We start from the raw sequence: 18311 nt of genomic DNA, 5'->3' as shown, positions 1-18311 counted from the left end.
CCACTGTGATTAAATGTGAAGTTTGCACTCTGAAAGTTCAGTTGTGGTGACCAGATTCGACAAAATCGTTTTGACAGAGTAACTTCAATGCATGTCTACCTGGAAGTAAGCCCCATTTAGTTCAATGGGGCTTACTCCCAGGCAAAAGTGAATAGGATGGCATAAGAACATAAAAAGAGCCCTATTATTATTATTATTATTATTATTATTATTATTATTATTATTATTATTATTATTAGTCGCTTTTTTTCCAAAATGGAACTCAAAATGGAACTCAAAGCGACTTACAAAACAAAATTGTGCTCAAAGTGGCTTACAAAGCAAATGACAATTACAAAAACAATTTCATAATAAAATAATACAACAGCAGTAATAAAACAACAAATGTCACAGCAAACACAAAAACCTATTCAATCCTATAACATTACATTCTTTAGCAGGCCACTTTACACCTCTTGGCAATATGGCAAAAATAAAAGGAAATTAAGACAGTTTCAGCTTTGCTCCTAGAAACACCCCACCCATGATGTTACTTGCGGTCTCACTCCTGCAGCCACTTCTTGCAAGCCCTCCAAAGGCAGGAGGTAGTGGGGTAGCTGGAAACATCACGCTCATGATTTTATGCACGGTACCTCAGACAAGTCCCATCATCTTCCAGAGAACTTGCCATGTTGATAAAATTGCAGCCTCAACCCCCTTTTTAATACCACTGGTAAAGGCATGGGGGTGGAGAAGAGACCCCCATCTCATCCAGCATCCTGTTCTCATGGTGGCCAGCCGGATGCCCATGGGAAGACCTGAGTGCAAGAGCACTGTCCCCCTCCTGCAGCTTCCAGCAACTGGCATTCAGAAGCATACTGCCTCCAACTGTGGAGGCAGAGCACAGCCATCATGGGTAGCAGCCACTGATAGCCTTATTCTCCATGAATTTGTCTAATTCTTTTTTAAAGCCATCCAAGCAGCCTAAGGTTGATTGATTCATATTTTTATCCGGCCTTTTTCCAGAAGCAGTGTTCAGTTTTCTCCCCTCAAAATACACCATGGTTGAAAAAAGCTGCCCCCAGCCTAATGCCACTTAAAAGCTGACAAGTCAAGCAGATGGAGTTGTCTGAAGGGGTCCAAGCATGTGATGGGACTCTTGATACTATCACGTACTTGACATATGCCAAAATCGTGTTCGCTGTGCTTACGGCAATAGCAAAGTTCCTCATGCAACGAGCAACTGTCCACATGCCTGGTTCTATGAAGACGTTGCCATATGGATAAGAAAAGGAAAATGTCATCTCATTCCACCCACAACCATGCTTGCAACACAGATCCCTAAAGGGAACCAAATTTAGGTTATGGCCTTTTTCAAACGTCTTAAGTTCAGCAATACAAGCAATAGCCTACAAACACTGCAGTATTCCTGTCCATGGAGAGTGGTGGGACCAGGTCAAGTCCGTAGGAGGCCAAACCTGGAGTGAACGTTCTCCAACCCAGAATCACTGTCACAGAAAAGCCTAAGTGAAGCATCTAGTATTTATACCAGGTCTGGCCACACATAGGAAGCTGCCTTATACATACTCAGACCATTGGTCCATGTATCTCAGTTTTGTTGACACTGACCGGCAATGGCTCGCCAGGGGTTCAAACAGGAATCTTTCCCAGCCCTACCTGGAGATGTTAGGGATTGAACCTGGCACTTTTTGCACGTAAACATGTGCTCTGCCACTGAGCTCTGGCCCCCACACAGTCTAGAAGCATCATGCTTCTTGCAAAACACAGAAAATGATATTGCACACTCTTGCTCCTTCTGCACGTGAAGAGCACTCTGTCAGCGACAGAAAATACAGGGTTGGATGCAGAGTCGCTGTGAGTTTGTTGTTGGAGGCCATTTTTACTGATTCCTCCATCTCCCTGCAACCCCCTGTGGTCCAGAGCACTGAGGGAACACCGTGAAGCAGTGTGGGAGGGGGCACAGGGGGCTGCACAGGGAACATCCTCCAGCAGGAGACTCTGGTGGATCTCTGGCCTTCTGCAAACCAGATGAGCTCTCCACTTCCCAGGTTTCTGAAACAAGTTGAAGCCATGAGAAAAATGCAATATATATTCAATACTTAATTAATGTAGTTGAAAACTGAAATTGATTCAGCAAAAAAATTAGGTTTTGGTAAAACTGGACTCCACAAATTCTTTACCGAAAGGCTCTGTTTAATTCAGATAGATGCTGGAGATGTAATGCTGAAAATGCCTCGCTGAGGCATGTGATGTGGGCACGCGCCAGTGTTTCTGGTCTGAAGGTGTGCATATCAATTCCACATTGGCAAAATATTTGATATTTGCAGATGTTGATGTGCTTTTAGTTTATATCTCTGTAGTATGGAGATGAAGGCCCTGATGGTCACTAAGAGACTTCTGCTTCGAGCCTGGAAAGATAAACACCCACCATCTATCGCACAATGATCTGAAGACTTTAACGCCTTTGCTACATTATGAATGTATACCAGTTTTGCTTGGATACATATTTGGATGCCGTGTGTGTGTGTTATGTGCCTTTAAGCCAATTACGACTTATGGCGACCCTATGAATCAGTGGCCTCCAAGAGCATCTGTCATGAACCACCCTGTTCAGATCTTGTAAGCTCAGGTCTGTGACTTCCTTTATGGAATCAATCTGTCTCTTGTCTGGCCTTCCTATTTTTCTACCCCCTTCTGTTTTTCCAGCATTATTGTCTTTTCTAGTGAATCAGGTCTTCTCATGATGTGTCCAAAGTATGATAACCTCAGTTTCATCATTTTAGCTTCTAATAATAGTTCTGGTTTAATTTGTTCTAACACTCAATTATTTGTCTTTTACGCAGTCCATGGTATCTGCAAAGCTCTCCTCCACCACCACATTTCAAATGAGTTGATTTTTCTCTTATCCACTTTTTTCACTATGTGTTTCACTTGTTTTTAGTAGGCTTTTCTTCCTCCACTCCCTGTGACTACAGGCGTCTTTAAAAAAAAATAACAAAATAAAATGTAGATTGCAGAATGCAGAGAAAAATCTTTAAATAAGCTTGTCACATTTTATTTGTTTGACATGCTTCTCATATTATGCATGCTTAGTTGGACGGTGGGGTCCCACTGATGCTGACAGGATATTTTCCAAGTAAACAGACTGATGATTGTTAAGCTGCATACATGATATACCTGCAAATAACTCACCACCCTAAAAAACATTCCAACTTTTTAAAAAGGTCAATTCTTTACGGGTGGAACAGTTCTGCGGCACCTTAAGGACTAACTAATTTATTATGCATAAGCTTTCATGCGTGATGAAGTAGATTTTAGTCCACAAAAGATTATGCCATAATAAATTAATCTTTAATTTGCTGCAAGAGTTTAACATGGTACACCCTCTGGAAGCACTTCCATGTGGCTGCCTTCCCCCCCACCTATTTACAAAGATGTTTGTTTTTCTTGCTTTTGAAAGAGTGTTGGTGAACTCTCAGTCGCTGATGAACAGAGGAAGAGGTTTTCATAGAAGCCTTCTTTCCAAACGCTTTGTCCACAGCTCCAGATTTCCACAGCAACAACTGTGCATCCTCTCCACCAGTCAACAAAGAATTATCCACCATGTTCCAGCAGAAAGAGCGGATGGGAGCAGAGTGCCCTCCCTGAAGGACTCCTACAGACCTCAGACCATCAACACCACAGTCCATGAGGCATATGTTTCCCGTTGACGTTCCTCCAATGACAAGGAACTTGTCCATTGTTTCATGATACCAGCCACCAATTAAATAGTCCAGCATGGTGCTTTCTATGCGGCCTGCTTCTCTAGCATCTGGAATATGCAACAATGTGATTGGCTCCTTGGTTTCCAGCTGGGACAGGTCCCACCAACAAAATCCTTCATCATGTGTCATACAATAGACCTGCTGATAGTCTTTTCCAGACCATCCGATAAAACTAACTGATGAGTCAGAGTTAAAGGTTGCAACCAAAGCATCATCTTCGTTGTCCTTGTCAATGTCAAACACGTTCACCAGTCCGTCGGTTGACCCCGAAACTACCAAGTTCGATTTGATGGGATGAAACCCTATTTTAGTGATATCATCATTGTGGGACTCTGAATAGACGCCCAGGGGATCTTTGCTGGAAGGGACACTGTTTGTGCAGACTCTGGCATCCCAGAATACCATGAATGAATCTTCTTCCACTTTCTCTGTGCCAGCACATACTATAAGGTCATGGCAGCTTATATCAAAGCTAATGAAGACGTTTAGAGGATAGCCACGAAACAACTGTACGGGCTCTACAGTAGCTAAACGAGTATCCCAGCATTTCACTGTTCCATCGCTGCAAGCTGAAAACAACACACTTTCACATGTGTGCGCAAATCTGACGCCACTGAGCAATCCAGGATGGCTGCTGTATTCCCGGAGCAAACTCAGTGTCTCTCTGTTGTAAACTCTGATTGATTTATTGGAACAGGAAACGGCCACTAACTGGCTCCCTTCTCCTCTTGAAACATCTATGTTCAGTAAGTATGTCGGGTCTTCTGTTACCGTGCACTGTTTTGCTATCTGGAGATTGGAAAACTGCTCCTTGATCTTCTCCATAGCAACCGTGTGACTAAAAGTGCATCCAGAGAAGGTAAAGGTCTGGAATAAATAAAGAAGACCAAATTCAATCAACTTTCCACTGTACAATCATTTCAATAGCACTTTTCAGCACACAAAAATTTTTGCATGTGTGATCTAGCTTCTCTTCCTAATTTGATCGCTTCGATCAGCCTGTCCCAACCTTTGGGTCCCTAGATGTTGTTGGACTACGACTCCCATCAGCCCCAGACAGCACAGCCAATGGTCAGGAATGATGGAAATTGTAGTCCAGCATCATCTGTTTGTTTGCTTGTTACATTTATACCCTGCCTTTCTTTCACCACGGAACCCAAGGTGGCGTACTTGTGGTTCCCAGGCGGTCTCCCATCCAGGCACTGACCAGATCTGACCCTGCTTAGCTTCAGCAAAGTGGTGGCTTCATGTGCCTTCAGACCCATCTGGGGACCCAAAGGTTGGGAAAGACTGGTTTAAATCAATAACGTTGGCGTTATCCAACAGTTTGGAGCAAGTACTCTCCAGTATAGCCAGGGCATTACAAACAAAACCAAAAGAGACACAACAGCTGTTCACGCCTAATGCTGTAACGCAAGTGCAGGGAGTCTGCACTCGTGTAAAGACGTTTGCGTGAAAGATTGTTTCCCATGGTGGATTTAAATGGAAACACACGGCCTAAATTCAAAAATGTGGAATGCAGACGCTGCCCATATGTTGAATGTAGGACTGTATGCAGCATTAATAGATACCGACACTGTCAAGGTTTTCACCTCTTTTTCCCCTCTCTCTTCCCCTCCGCCAATGTCTGAAGCTGCAGGGCAAACTTTGACCGATATCGGGTATCTTTAGGGGCCGGAGGAAATGGCTTCAGGGACAGATTTAGCCCACAGGCTGCAAGTTGGCCATTCCTAATTTAAAAGTCAGTTTACAGCTGAATATTTTTTTAAAAAAAGAAATACACATAAGACCAAAGTAACTATAAATCCATGCAATCAAAATCAGCGGCAGAGTAACATTTCATCGCTCACTAGAAGTTGGGATAATGGAACTGAAAACTCAACACAAGATACCAGGCAGACTTCTCTGGGGCAGGGATTCCATATGCAGGGTACCACCACAAAAAAAGGACATTATTTATTGATTTGTATTCTGCTTTTTACATTTCATTTTATCATTTCATTTACATACCACTTTTCCTCCAAGGAGCTCAAGGTGGCATACAGACACGGTTCTCCCCCCTCTCGATTTTATCCTCACAACAACCCTGTGAGGTAGGTTAGGCTGAGAGGCAGTAACTGGCCCAACCAGCAAGCTTCATAGATGTGGGAGATTTGAACCCTTGTCAGAATGGGACCTGGGAGACCCTCTAAGCCAACCTTTCCCAACCTTTGGGTCCCCAGATGTTGCTGGACTACAACTCCCATCAGCCCCAGAGAACATGGCCAACAATCAGGAATCATGGGAACTGTAGTCCACCAACATCTGGGGATCCAAAGGTTGGGAAAGGCTGCTTCTAAGCACTACATCACACTGGCTCTTTTATGAGGTATAAAAAAGAGACCCAGCTATCAGCTGCCTAAAGTTACATAGATTTGGCTTCTGTATTTAGATCTTAGGAAGAGCCTTGCGGGATCAGACCAAAGGCCTGTTCGGTATGATCCAGCAGTGTTTTTGTTACGCCCATCACAGCAGAAGAGGGCTCAGATATGCCCATCACAGCAGAAGAGGGCTCTTCTGGAGGGCCACACTCTTTCCGACAGGTCCAGAAAAAAACCTGGAAAATTTCATTAAAAAACCTACTTTCCCTCCCCTCAAGTGTTTCCAGTTCCCCCCGCCCCCAGGCCTTCACATCTCTACTCATACTCAAAACTTAAGGGAGTCTATTCCAGCAGTCTTCACCTTTTTCAGACCCTCCTTTAACCCAAACACGTATTTGGAGACTCTTTCCTTAATTTTTTATTATTATTATTATTATTGTTGTTGTTGTTGTTGTTGTTGTTGTTTTACCATGTATGGTGGCAGTACTGCTGTTTGCAACCCACCTTACAAGTCAGTAGTGGCTCCCAACACACCAGTGGTCTATTTGGTGGAACATATTGGCTTAGATCTTAGATCTTTAACCCGATGCCCATAGTTGTTGTTGAAGGCTAAATTGTTTTTTTAATTTGCAGCCACGCATATAGGATCTGTGTCCACGTAGAGCAGCATTTCAGAAACTTCTAGGGTCGAATCTGATGAAGTTGCTCCATTACCACCTGTACAATGGGACTTCTTCTTCTTGCCGTGTGCCCCCCAGGAGTGTAGTCATCCAGGGTCTTGCAGAGTCTTAGTCCCTCTACTTTTTTTGGGAGCAGGGTCCCAGTAGGGTCCCTATGTCTCTAGCATCCTATGAACCAATCAGCATAAACAGGGTGTATGTTGGCCACTGAGAAGAGTCTTCTAACATGCTTCCTTGTCCTCTCCTGCTGATTGGAGCCAATCAGAGTGAAAGGAGGTGAGTCAGCCACTGAGAAGACTCTTTTCAGTAGCTAACACTCCCCTCTTTCATGCTGATTGTCTCATAGAAGTATCTGTTTTGTGGGAGAACACATTACCAAGGATCTCATTCTCAACCCAGGAGCAAAAAAGGGGGGGGCTGTGACTATCGTGAAGGGACCCTGCACTTCTGAATTTGCCACTACACTACTCGTGCCCCGCTATACCACCCCTCAAATCTGCTCCAAAATGTTGAGGGAATGATTTTGTTGGGTACAACCCTAAGAGCTCAGAAGAGCCGGAGGCTTTTGGTCCTGCGTGAGGAAACCGCATGCCTCTGCATAGCTCAAGAGCGGGACCAAGACTCTCTTTGCAGCTTCTTCTTGGTGACTGCCTGAATGGCACAATAAGGGAACTCTCTTAAGAGCCGGGGCAGGGAGCTGAGGGCCAAGTGTGGCCCTCCAGAACTCCCTATCCAGCCCATGGGGCCCTCCCCAGGTTTTGTCCCCTCTCACAGCCAAAATCCTTGAACTCATAATGTGTCCTGCTAGCCTGGATGAAGGATGGAGGGGGGTGGGTGTGTTTGTGGGTACAAACCACCGACTTCCTGTGCGGCTAGAATGTGCTCCTCAGTACAAAGCCAAGAGTCCCACCCATTGCCTTGTTCCCTTTTGCATCTGGTCCTGCCCACCCCTGGCTTGCGGCCCCTGAAAAGCTGCTCATAAGGTAATGTGGCCCTTGGGCTGAAAAAGCTCTCCTTCCCCCTGCTTCAGAATTCGTCTCCACATTTCTACTTCTGAAGAGATATTTTACCTAAAATGTTATCTGTTCTCTCCATCAGATTTTCCTCAGACAAGAAAGAGGCGGGAAAAAGAAAAAAGGAGGCCAATGGGGGACTCTGTCGAGGAAACGTTCCTTCATCAGTATTCCTCAGAAGAGTTTGTTCCATTCCTGCATATAAAAAAATGGAAATGGACTGCTTACAAGTCGATCCCGACTTATGGCGACCCTATGAACAGGGTTTTCACGGTGAGCGGTATTCAGAGGAGGTTTACCATTGCCTCCCTTTGAGGCTGAGAGGCAGTGACTGGCCCAGGGTCACCCAGCCAGCTTCATGGCTATGTGGGGATTCAAACCTGTCAACTAAAGAGAATTTAAAGCCATGATTAAAATCACTTCGCTAAAAACAATTCCTCTGTATCCTATCACAGTCTCCACGGTCAACAACCATCTCTTGCTGGGGCAGCCAAACCTGTCAATTCTGATTTCTCATTTTTCTAATCCTAAGATCAGTTCAACCATTTCTGCATCAGTTTGCAAACTTTAAAATAAAAAAGGTCTGCATGAAAATTTCACACATATTGTGCACATTTCTCCTAATATGATGCAGCTTTGTACATTATTTTCACTAAGCTCCACTGTTGGAGGCAGTATAATTTTGAATGCCAGTTGCTGGAAACTGCAGGAGAAGAGATTGCTGTTCTGCTCAGTTCCTGCTTGTTGTGGGCTTCGCATGGGCATCTGATTGGCTACTCGGAGAACAGGATGATGGACTAGACGGGCCACTGGCCTGATTAAGCAGGCATCAAGTGCTTTCATAAATACAGCTATTGCTTAAGTTTGGGATTTGACTCCTTGAGACCTTTTAGTAAGGTTTGAACTTGGGTGTCTTCTGAAAGCACAAATCTTATGATTAAAAATAAGATTCGCAGCATGAGCTCAAAGTGCTACCACCTACCCCAAACCTCCTGGAACAGGGTTAGGTTAGGTTAGGTTAGGTTGATAAAACAAATAACACTCCACATGTAGAAAATTAGCATGGCTGAACCAAATATGCTATTTTTCTATATGTGGGGAGTTTTTCTGTGGGAGGATCATTTGAAACATACAGCCTACACAGCCAGTCTTAAGTGATACATGTCCCTCCAAAGAAGAAATCTTTACCATTTGGAATTTGCTAATGTATATAGAGCTAGTTCTTAAAAAATAAAAACAGAAAACAGAGATAGCAAAATCTGCTATGTTCATTTTTCCAGGGCTTTTTGCACCTACCTGCAAGCAACATAACTGATTTTATATATAAGCAAGTGTACAGCATAATCCCAGTCCAACCATTTGTTCCAGGTGCAGGAGCTCCGTTGAAAATATGGGGCTCCCCATCCTTTCCCATCTATTCATTTACTTAGGCATTTCTTTGGCTGATGGATTGGTCAAGTCCACCCACCCAGAGGTGGACAAATCTCGACACATATAGCTCACCGGAAATGGCACACAAACTTTGCCCAACAATTGACCAAACAAAACAATGAAAGATATGGTTCAATCAGAGAATGCTACAGTAAAACATGGGGTTATGTAACCATGTCAAAACTAACATATTATATTAGAGGTAGACAGCAAAACTTTGGTCAAGTCCTTTTCATTTTAAAAGAGTACATTTGTGGATTATTGTTGATTACATGATTTATCCCCAAGTGATGAATACAGATTTTCAGTATTTTGACTAAGTTTGATATTCCAGTTTTGATTCTATGGTGTTCTGTTTGTTTTCAATGTATTCTGCAATTATTAATAATATAGCAATAAAAACTTTAAAATTAAAAAAGAAAGAAAAATATGGTTCAACACATATAGAAGGTTTCTTTATTATTATTTTGCTTTGTATCATTTCAAGGCTTTTTGAGACAAAAGAGTATCAGACAATTATTCAGGCATTCATTAGGAGAGAGGAATCCCACGCATAACATCTAATCATGCCTTTGCTTTGTATTATCCCACGGTACTACCTGGGAGCACAATCCCCCCCCTTCCTTCTTGAGGTGTAAATGCTCAGCCTGCTGTTTTGCTGGCTGGAACATAACCTCCAGAAATACCTGTTCAGACACACAAACACGCACTGCAAGGAAAAGCGTTAATTCCCAAGTCACAAATAATTTCACTAAGCTATTCATCACAGTAATATCCTATGACAATGAGGTCCTCAGGTTAACTCTCCACATCAAAGGAACCCTTCAGAGCACATTTGCAAGTGGGCTTCCCCCCCCCCTTTTAAAGCATTACACATTGATATCCTGTAGAAAGTCCTTTCTCAACAAGGAATGAAAATATTCAGAGGGGGTTTACCATTGCCTCCCTCTGAGGTTAGTCCTTCCCTAGCTGGCTAGGACCTGCTCAGCTTGCCACAGCTGCAGAAGCCAGCCCCTTCCTTGTCCGCAAGTGCCCGCTGGGGGGCAACTGGGCTCCTTGGGACTCTGCAGCTTGCCCACGGCTGCACAGGTGGCAGGGCACATAACCCCTGAGCCACTCCCTGTGGGGGTGATCTTTAGCTGGCCCTTGACACCCAGGAGACATGAGCGGGGATTTGAACTCACAGACTCTGGACTCCCAGCCAGGCTCTCCTCCCCACTGTGCTATACCAGCCGTCAACAAGGAATAAGAAATGTCAATATATTCCTTTCTGACTATCCAGAATCAACTCATTTGAAATGTGGTGGTGGAGGAGAGCTTTGTGGATACCACAGACCGTGAAAAAGACAAATAATTGGGTGTTAGAACAAATTAAACCAGAACTGTCACTAGAAGCTAAAATGATGAAACTGAGGTTATCATACTTTGGACACATCATGAGAAGACATGATTCACTAGAAAAGACAATAATACTGGGAAAAACAGAAGGGATTAGAAAAAGAGGAAGGCCAAACAAGAGATGGATTGATTCCATAAAAGAAGCCACAGACCTGAACTTACAAGATCTGAACAGGGTGGTTCATGACAGATGCTTTTGGAGGTCTCCATAACTCGTAATCGATTTGAAGGCACATAACAACACATCCAGCCAAAGACCCTTAAGCTGACTTCAGCCTAACAGCCCTAAATCTGTCATTTAGGCTGCCTAGGTGATTAAAGGCATAACTACATAACCATCAGCCGGCTCCTAAATACTGTGCAGTAGGCTAAGCCCTTCAAAAAGGCACAGATTGCGGCTTACCTTAGGTTTCCGGAGCCCAAGATGAGGTTACAGTAGGCAGTGCTGTGCTTCCCGCACCCTCAACAATGAACCAGTGTAGTATTTGCTGTACTGCAGTTTTTTCAACTGCACTGGAACATTTTGTCTGAGCAGAGGTGGGGGCCCTTTTCCAGCCCCGAGGGCTACATTCCCTTCTGAACAAAGGCCACATGCCAGTCAAAGACCCATTTCACCTAGGAAAAAGTTCTGAGGGTCTGACAGAGATGCCTGCAAGACCACACTCAGCCCTCTGACCTGAGATTCCCAACCTATCGTCCCAGGCCTGGAGGCACATAAGGCCAGCTCCCTGCTGAAGCTAAGAAGGGTCAGGTGTGGTCAGTGCCTGGATGGGAGACCGCCTGGGAACCATATGTAAGCCGTCTTGGGGTATAAATGTAATAAATAAATAAATAATAACCTGGGGGGGAGTGCAGGATATAAATAAAATAATAAATAAATAAATAAACCTCTGTGTTAGGGACTACCATGGACAAAAAAAACCACATTTTCGCCTATAACAGGGGTGGAGGACTCAGATGTTGTTTGCGGCTACAACTCCTATCATCTCTGACCATTGGCCATGCTGGTTGGAGTTGATGGGAGATGGATTCCACCAACATCTAGAGCAGCCTTTCCCAACCTTTGGGTCTCCAGATGTTGTTGGACTACAACTCCCATCAGCCCCAGCCAGCATGGCCAGTGGTAAGGAATGATGGGAACTGTGGTCCAGCAACATCTGGGGACCCAAAGGTTGGGAAAGGCTGATCTAGAGGGTCACAGTCCCCCATCCTCTATCCCAGAAGACACACGAGCTAAGCGGAAGGCACGTCAAGCAAATCCTTATCGTGACCATCTTCCATCTGGAAACCTATGTTCTCACTGTGGGAGGCTGTGTGGATCCAGAATTGGCCTCCATAGTCACTGTTAAAGACCTTACCCTGGAAGACAATCTTACTCAGCCACGAGTGATCGCCAATGAATGTTTGCAGACCCATCTAAGCCAAGCATTCTCAGATCCTGACATACTGGTCCACTCTTAGGGAAGGGCCGGCCATTGCAAGGGAAACACAGAGCTCAACCCCAACTGTCAGAACGCTAATGTGGGAGGAGGAAGACCCTTGCTTAATGCACCCCCTGCAGCTGTGTCCCCAGAACCTTCCCAGCATTTTAATGCAGGTTTCCTCACTTAGCCGAGCTCCGAAAACCAGAAAGGACCCAGCCAGAGGAGGCTTTTGCAAGGGAGGGATTGATGTGAGTGGAAAAGGTTAAGCACTCCTCCATCCTGTCGATCTTCCCCTGCAAACATGGCTTTGTGAAAGAATGTTTGCCAAAATATCAAGTTTCACCCATGGTCTGCATCAGGGACGGGGAACCTGCGGCTTTCCAAATTTTGGACTGCATCTCCATCATCCCTAACCATTGGCCATGCTGGCTGGGGCCAATGGGAGTTGAGAGTCCAACAGCATCTGGAAGGTCACAGTGAAAAGTGCCTCCAATTTTAATTTAGAAGAAAGAGCATCATGCAGCCATCGGAAGTTTGGGGAACATTGCCCTAGACGTCCTCAAGAGGCATTATGGTAATCTGGAAGCAGAATAAATTTGGAACTCTTCCAGGCTACTATTGTATAAATGTGTATTTATATGTATTTTTATTTTTTAATCATTTCCACGTTTTCTTGAGCAATGTTTACTTGTCCTTGCCATCAGAGGGAACTGCCGTCCATAGGAAGGGCAGCATCCGACACAATGGGGTAATAAAAACCCACAATGCTGTATTTTTGTCGACTGCCACATCCCATTAAATCGCGTTACAGACATGTGGCAAAATGTCAGCTGGTGAAAATGGAATCCTGTGTCTCATCAGCAATGCCCGACCGAAGGTTAAACAAACAACCCAGGCAGAAAGGTCCAGGGTGTAGCCAGTGGCTCTTCCTCTTCGTAAGAGGAAGTCACTGCTAGACTTTGATTGGAACAGTCTGAATAGAAGGCAGGAGGAGTCGTGTCGCATTTACGGGAGAAATAGGAAGTCGTGATCTTCCATGTACAACAGGAAATTAAGAGTTGGGACAATGCCAGTTGCAGAAATTGACAGGGCAGATGGGAAGCTTGCAAATCCAGGATCTAGTCTGCGGGTGCCATTTTCACACCCAGGTCATTAATTCCAAGGTTATTAATATCTTGAATCCCTTTTCAAAAGGTTGGCTGGGTTTTCTTCAAAGGTAGAATCAAGGTCTTCTAAGGAAAACACACGGTTTCTTCATGCTTAGTCTATGTGGCCCAGGGCAAGTATTACACTGCCTCCCTGTGAACCATGGTTTGCAAATTGGGAGCCAGCCTGAGGAATGCGTATCTGCTACCTCTCCTTCCTTCCCAGTCTTAGACATAGTTTTGTGTAAAACATGTACCGATGCAAAGGATAAAGGGGGGGAACGTCATGGAAAGACTCTGTTGCAAAGGGTTACCGGCTCAGAATACCCGCTCAGTCTTCAGAGTGGACCGGGGAGGGGGAGTTAAACTGCTCCCAGCTTTGTGTCCCACTGATCTGGCTCAATGTCCAACCATCTAGTTGAGCACCTTGGTCCCAGTCCTTAAATTAGGGGTGGTGAAATTCATGGTCCTCCAGATGTTGCTGGACTCCAGCTCCCATCAGCCCCAACCAGCATGGCTAATACTCAGGACAGTTGGGGGCTGTAGTCCAACAGTGTCTGGAGGGCCACAGGTTTCCCCACCCCTGGCTTAAATACCGCCTCCCTCCATCAGCCACTTCCCGATTCTTTCCCTTGCAATGACCACACAATCACAGATTAGGAAGAGTGCTCCTCCCAATAGGAGCCCAGGGCCTTGCTTCATCTTGTCATCTATCACAAGATGAAGGCAGGCCCTGGACTCCTACTGGAAGGAAGGGTGGGATATAAATCTAATAAATACATTAAAAATAAATAAAATCTGCAGCACCCAACTATGGGACCAGTGCCTCTCTGGCATCAGCATCCATGTGATGGAGCTGTGCTTGGGTCAAAATTTTTGGGTTGCTTTGGTGGCCAACCCAATATTAGCCTTCACCAGGACATGAGGTGAGGTCTTGTTCCTAATTCCATGCTACATCTCTGAAACGGGGTTGGACTTGATGGCCTTATAGGCCCCTTCCACTATTCTATGATTCTCTGAAACACAGGACAAGGCCTCTCTTATTCCCCTCCCGCTCAGAGCTCCAACAAGTTGGCAGGCAGAAGGACATACCTCCATACCTCTACTATCCCTCTCCAGCCCAGAGCCAAAGTGGGGAGGCACAGGTTCCCTTTAGCTCTCTGCTTGCACCCGGCAAGCGTAGAGCTAAAACAAATTGCAGGCTTCCACTCATGTTTGGGGCTGGGACAGTCCTTTCCCATCCTCTTGTCTTGCTCACCGTGGCCTGGCTGAACTCTCATCTCAGGACAGGAGGCAAGACAGATTGCCAAACTGAAGCCATGTCTGTCATCTTGGTGGTACACATCACCACTGACTGTGTCACCTCTCGTCAGATCTCCTCTAGCCTCAGCTTTGGGGCCACCTCTGCACAGATGGTTAACCCGAGCCAGGTCCTCTTCCGACCATGATTTGCAAAAACTACTTCAAACAAGGATTTCAAAGGAACCATGGTTTGTGTGGATGGACATGTACTGCTAAATCATAGGTAATGAGTGGGTTGTATTACATGCAGTGCTATGTTGCTGATTTCTTCAATGCAAGGATTTCCTCTTTTGTTCAACAGAAGACTCTCCCCCCCCGACATCCCCTAAATCTGTTCTGAGGTTCCCACCAACCCTTCGGAGTAGATTTGGAGACAGTGTGGGGTATGCGCTATTTATTTATTTTATTTATTTAATTTAATTTATATACCGCCCTAAGCCCGAAGGCTCTCTGGGCGGTGTACAAAAAGATAAAAAACAAGCAATATATAAATACAATAAATACAATAAATCAAGAAAACAAAACAAACAAACAATAAAAGAACCAAACAACATCCAAAAATACAAATAATGATGAAAATACCATTAAAACACACATTAAAATGCCTGGGAGTATAAAAAGGTTTTCACCTGGCGCTGAAAAGATAGTAGCGTCGGCGCCAGGCGCACCTCATCGGAGAGACTGTTCCACAGTTCGGGGGCCACCACAGAAAAGGCCCTGGTTCTAGTCACCACCCTCCAAGCTTCTCGATGGGATGGCACTCGGAGGAGGGCCTTCTGGTCTGCGTCAGCAATCTGGCCGCTGCATTCTGGACTAGTTGTAGTTTCTGAACAGTCTTCAAGGGCAGCCCAACGTAGAGCGCATTGCAGTAGTCCAGTCTAGAAGTTACCAGAGCATGAACAACTGAGGCGAGGTCGTCACTGTCCAGATAGGGACGTAGCTGGGCTACCAGGCGAAGATGGTAGAAAGCATTCCGTGCCACCGAGGCCACCTGGGCCTCAAGTGACAAGGATCAAAAAGAACCCCCAAGCTACGCACCTGTTCCTTCAAGGGGAGTGTAACCCCATCAAGAACAGGATGAACATCCTCCATCTGGGCAGAGAAGGCACTCACCAACAGCGTCTCGGTCTTGTCTGGATTGAGCTTCAGTCTGTTAGCTCCCATCCAGTCCATTATCGCGGCCAGGCAGCGGTTTAGCACGTTAACAGCCTCACCTGAAGAGGATGAAAAGGAGAAATAGAGCTGCGTGTCATCAGCGTACTGATGGCAACACACCCCAAAACTCCTGATGACCGCACCCAGCGGCTTCATGTAGATGTTGAAAAGCATGGGGGACAGTACCGATCCCTGCGGGACTCCACAATGGAGAGTCCAGGGCATCGAGCAGTGTTCCCCAAGCACTATCTTCTGTTGACGACCCACCAAGTAGGAGCGGAGCCAGTGCCAAGCAGTACCCCCAACTCCCAACTCCGTGAGTCTTCCCAGAAGGATACCATGGTCGATGGTATCACAAGCAGCTGAGAGATCAAGGAGAATCAACAGAGTCACACTCCCCCTGTCCCTCTCCCGACAAAGGTCATCATACAGGGTGACCAAGGCTGTTTCGGTGCCAAAACCGGGCCTGAAACTGGATTGAAATGGATCAAGATAATCAGTGTCATCCAAGAGCCCCTGGAGCTGGCCGGCAACCACCCGTTCTAGCACCTTGCCCAGGAACGGAACATTCGCCACAGGTCTATAATTGTTCAGGTTATCTGGGTCCAAAGAGGGTTTCTTCAGGAGCGGTCTCACAACCGCCTCTTTTAGGCAGTCAGGGACCACTCCTTCTCTCAGAGAGGCGTTTATTATCTCCTTGGCCCAGCCAGCGGTTCCGGTCCTGCCAGCTTTCACCAGCCAAGAGGGGCAAGGGTCCAGCACAGATGTGGTCGCCCGCACCAGTCCAAGGATCTTGTCAACATCCTCAAGCTGTACAGACTGAAACTCATCCAATAAACAAGGACAAGACCGTGTTCTGGATGCTTCATTAGATCCCACTGCCATAATATTGGAGTCTAAGTCCCGGCGAATGCATGCAATCTTATCCTGGAAGTGCCTCGCGAACTCATCACAGCGGGCTACAGATGAATCTATGATGTCCCGAGGGCCAGAATGTAAAAGCCCTCGTACGATTTTAAAGAGCTCCGCCAGGCGGGAGAGAGATGCCTTAATTGTGGCAGCAAAATATCTCTTTTTTGCTGCCCTCACCGCTACTATATACCGCTTAGAAGAGGCACTCACCAAGGAATAATTGCATCAGCGCTACTATTTAATTGAATACCGCTTGGTAAAATTTGTCCAGTGAGGAGGAGGCAGCATGTCACAGAGCTTGGCTTTATTTGCAAACCGTGGTTTGCAGGAAGATGGTACACCTGGACCAGGCCACAGAAATATTCAGGTGGTCAACTGTCCTCCTAAACTTGCTCAAGGCAATGACAATAATTTATTGGACTTCAGTATTTAAATTACTACTTGAAAAGAAGTACCATTTTCTCTAAAAGTGTACTATAAATCATTCTGTAAGAGGACTGAAACATTGGCCCACGTAACTTTTAACGTTATTGGGGTACAGATATGTATGGTGATGTTCAGTGTTTGACATGCTAGTTATAAACAGCATTTCATAAGCTAAAAAAAGAGATCCGTGAGTCATTTAGATCCTACAAGCTTTTCAAACATAGATCAATGATTCATAAATTACATTCTGCCTCCTCTGCTAAGAGAATCTTTTGGCAATGAGGCAATTCCACAATGGTTTCTCTCTCCCCAAGAGCACCACACAGGGACCACGAAACCACTGACAAGCAAACCCCACAAAAAGCAGAGGTGGCTTCATATTTATATCAAGAATGGTTCACATCTGCCTGCGTCAAGGCACAAGACCACACAGGGCAGATTCCTTACTGCCTCCCTCCTGCAGTCTCTCCCCCTCCCCCCCCCCTCGTTTATTCAGAATGGTTTCCAAAATGTTCTTTCCTGTTTCTCCTGTTATCAGGTCATCCTTGATTTCTAGTCGTTGCCCTAGCTTCCTGTTATACTTTTGTGCATCATTTTCAAACTTCTAGTCTGTAAATTGAAAGCCACCCCACCCCACCGTGCTAACTGCATCCATTAACTGCATAGGAACACAGGAGCCTTATGCAGGGTGGTATGCAACTGAACAGATCTGCTTGTGCAATGGGACTTCTCCTCCCTCTCCATTTCCAACATGACCCCTAAATCTGTTCTGGGGGTTCCCCAACTCTCTGGAGCAGATTTGGGGAGAACTTCTGTTGCACATGCAGAAATCCTTGCACTAGCATATCTGTTTGGTTAGATACTGACCACAGAGTCAAACCATGGGTCCATGTAGCTCAATATTGTTTGCACTGACTGGCAGCAGCACTCTAGTGCTTCAGACAAGGGGGGGGGGTCTTTCCCAGCCCTAACTAGGAATGCTAGGGATAGAACCTGGGACCTTTACTTATTTATTATTTTATTTTATTTATATCCCGCCCCTCCACCCAGCAGGAACCCAGGGCGGCAAACAGAAGCGCTAAAAACACATCAAAACATCATCAAAACAGACCTTAAAATACACCAAAACAAAACAACTTTAAAAACATTTTTTTTAAAAAAACTTTTAAAACATCTTTTAAAAAAAGGGTTAAAGACATATTAAAAGCAATTCTAATACAGAGGCAGACTGGGATAGGTCTCAACTTAAAAGGTTTGTTGAAAGAGGAAAGTCTTCCATAGGCACTGAAAAGATAACAGAG

At 45.2% G+C, this 18311-nt stretch overlaps 1 protein-coding gene across 3 annotated transcripts in view; it reads right to left on the bottom strand.

The window, feature by feature from the left end:
* Positions 1–308: 308 nt before the first annotated feature.
* Positions 309–18311, bottom strand: part of WDR89 (WD repeat domain 89) — a 41859-nt gene continuing 23856 nt past the window's right edge. For 2 of the 3 annotated variants that reach the window (XM_061612386.1, XM_061612387.1), the window contains exons 2-3: positions 7875–8012; positions 309–4631 (exon numbers count right to left, since the gene is read on the bottom strand). In XM_061612386.1, coding sequence (XP_061468370.1) covers positions 3423–4589 — 1167 coding nt within the window. In that variant the 5' untranslated portion in view covers positions 4590–4631; positions 7875–8012 and the 3' untranslated portion in view covers positions 309–3422. The remainder of the gene's footprint in view (positions 4632–7874; positions 8013–18311) is intronic. The other variant, XM_061612385.1, reaches the window with a different exon arrangement.

This window comes from Rhineura floridana, chromosome 2, assembly GCF_030035675.1.
Source record: "Rhineura floridana isolate rRhiFlo1 chromosome 2, rRhiFlo1.hap2, whole genome shotgun sequence".
Classification (NCBI taxonomy): Eukaryota; Metazoa; Chordata; class Lepidosauria; order Squamata; family Rhineuridae; genus Rhineura; species Rhineura floridana.
This window is presented reverse-complemented; position numbering and strand designations above follow the sequence as displayed.